The following is a 2008-nucleotide window of genomic DNA, read 5'->3' as shown; positions in this document are numbered from 1 at the left end:
TCTTCTGGCTTACTTTTTTGTGGAGTTATTTGCATTAAGTTACAAGTTACCAGAAGTTCCAAGGCACTGTTTAAGCAAGTATCTTTTGACTGAACTACTCAACAACCTTAGTTCTCGTGACCTTATATGATCTAATTATTTCAAAATCAGTACTTCTGTTTCTAAATCTCAAGAACAAAGGTTTTCAATTCTTTTTCTGGCATGGCCACCCTCACCAACTAACGTTCCACATTCAACAGTAAGGTCTAAAAAGGTGGAAGTTAAATTATAGACAACAGCAAACTTATATTTTCACAAAATCTGTTAATTTACTGACCTGACAGGCATTATAAAGGAGCTGGTGCTCAAACTTCTTGATACCCAGGATCTGCTGGAACATCTCATATAGTTGGTCCTTGCTAAGGATGAGTTCAGAGGCAGCACTGGTTGTTACACGCTGCTGGTGTTTCCTGGGGTCCTCTTCACCTCGGTAGATGGTGTCAAATTTAGCAATCCAGGAGCTCAGCACTGTTTCTTTGCTTAGCCCATCAATTTCAGGTAAGCTGCGCACACGTTTCTCTATGTGCTTCTTAAAAACCTCCCGAGAGTCACTAGCTGAGCAGCCGCCACTCTGCACCATCCGGGACACACGGTCACTTTTCAGGAACACCTGCAATGAATTTGCAAACCATTAGATCAGTTTGTTTTAAAGTAGGTTTTACAAGAGCACAACTTTAACATCAACTCTTGATACACACAGGGACTTCTATGTTAATTAAATAATAATTAACATAATAGAACGGGGGCGATCGTGGCTCAAAGAGTTGGCAGTTTGTCTTGTAATCGGAAGGTTGCCGGTTCGAGCCCCGGCTTGGACAGTCTTGGTCGTTGTGTCCTTGGGCAAGACACTTCACCTACCGCCTACTGGTGTTGGCCAGAGGGGCCGATGGCGCGATATGGCAGCCTCGCCTCTGTCAGTCTGCTCCAGGGCAGCTGTGGCTACAACTGTAGCTGCCTCCACCAGTGTGTGAATGTGAGAGTGAATGAATAGTGAAATTGTACAGCGCTTTGAGGGCCCTGAAAAGTGCTATATAAATGCAATCCATTATTATTATTATAATTACATGATAGGACTTTGTTCTTTTTTTATTGCAAAGGATGACATTTTTTGCCTAAACCTAACAAAACAGTGACTTAAGTACAAATCTGCACAACATGTGCAACATAAGCACTAAGAATATATTAATTACATGACAAGAGTCAAGAGTTTGCAGGTCTGCATGAAAACTAATATGTTACAAAAGAGCTTGCAAGAACTTGGTGAGAAAATTTGTAGAATAAAATATGACAATATGTAAAAAAATTTAAAAAAAAGAACCAATTAGAACATGAGGCAGACTCTTTCTCTCTCTCACCACCTTGCACATACACCACAATGTGTTTGTGTCAAAGCTTTATTTTGGTCCATTAGATGAGATTAGCCAACTATACATATGTTCGGCTAACTAGATATCTAGCATTCCACATGCTGCTGTGACCGTAGTTTTGGCTTGGATATTTGACAGACATTAAATCTACATGGAAGCAGCGCTTATTCAGTTTTCCCCAGTGCTGGCAGTAAAGGAGGACACTGAACCATTCCCTACTTACTTAGGGATTGTAATAACCTTTAACTCTGACAAATGTTGTTTACCTGCATGCTGACTTGCCCATTTTTATAACAAAAAAACACTACGTTGATTATGTGTGCATCTCTGTTTCCCAGGTGCATTTAAAAGGAAGAATTTCCACACCAGATTTCACAGACACACTTTATTTGCACATTTCCAGGACCTGTCTTGGTCTTTTATGTCTTTATTTCAGTAATTTTTGGGGCTTTCAAGAAATTTCATCTTCCACCCTCACTGAACTTGCTAAAGCACAAGAAAAACAGGTACGGTGGGGCAAAAAAGTATTTAGTCAGCCACCGATTGTGCAAGTTCCCCCACCTAAAATGATGACAGAGGTCAGTAATTTGCACCAGAGGTAC

General features: G+C 40.5%; 1 protein-coding gene across 1 annotated transcript; it reads right to left on the bottom strand.

The window, feature by feature from the left end:
- Positions 1–316: 316 nt before the first annotated feature.
- LOC106632851 (calcium-dependent secretion activator 1-like) lies at positions 317–651 on the bottom strand (the record flags this gene model as incomplete). Its single annotated transcript, XM_042217785.1, is given in 1 exon segment — positions 317–651. A coding segment is annotated over 1 exon segment (335 nt), but the record flags the coding sequence as incomplete, so codon positions are not given.
- Between the last annotated feature and the right edge of the window lie 1357 nt (positions 652–2008).

The sequence above is a fragment of the Haplochromis burtoni genome, unplaced genomic scaffold (genome assembly GCF_018398535.1).
Source record: "Haplochromis burtoni strain Fernald_Lab_line unplaced genomic scaffold, NCSU_Asbu1 Contig_2992, whole genome shotgun sequence".
NCBI classification, from domain to species: Eukaryota; Metazoa; Chordata; class Actinopteri; order Cichliformes; family Cichlidae; genus Haplochromis; species Haplochromis burtoni.
The sequence above is the reverse complement of the archived record's forward strand: the minus strand, read 5'-3'. Positions and strand labels throughout refer to the sequence as shown.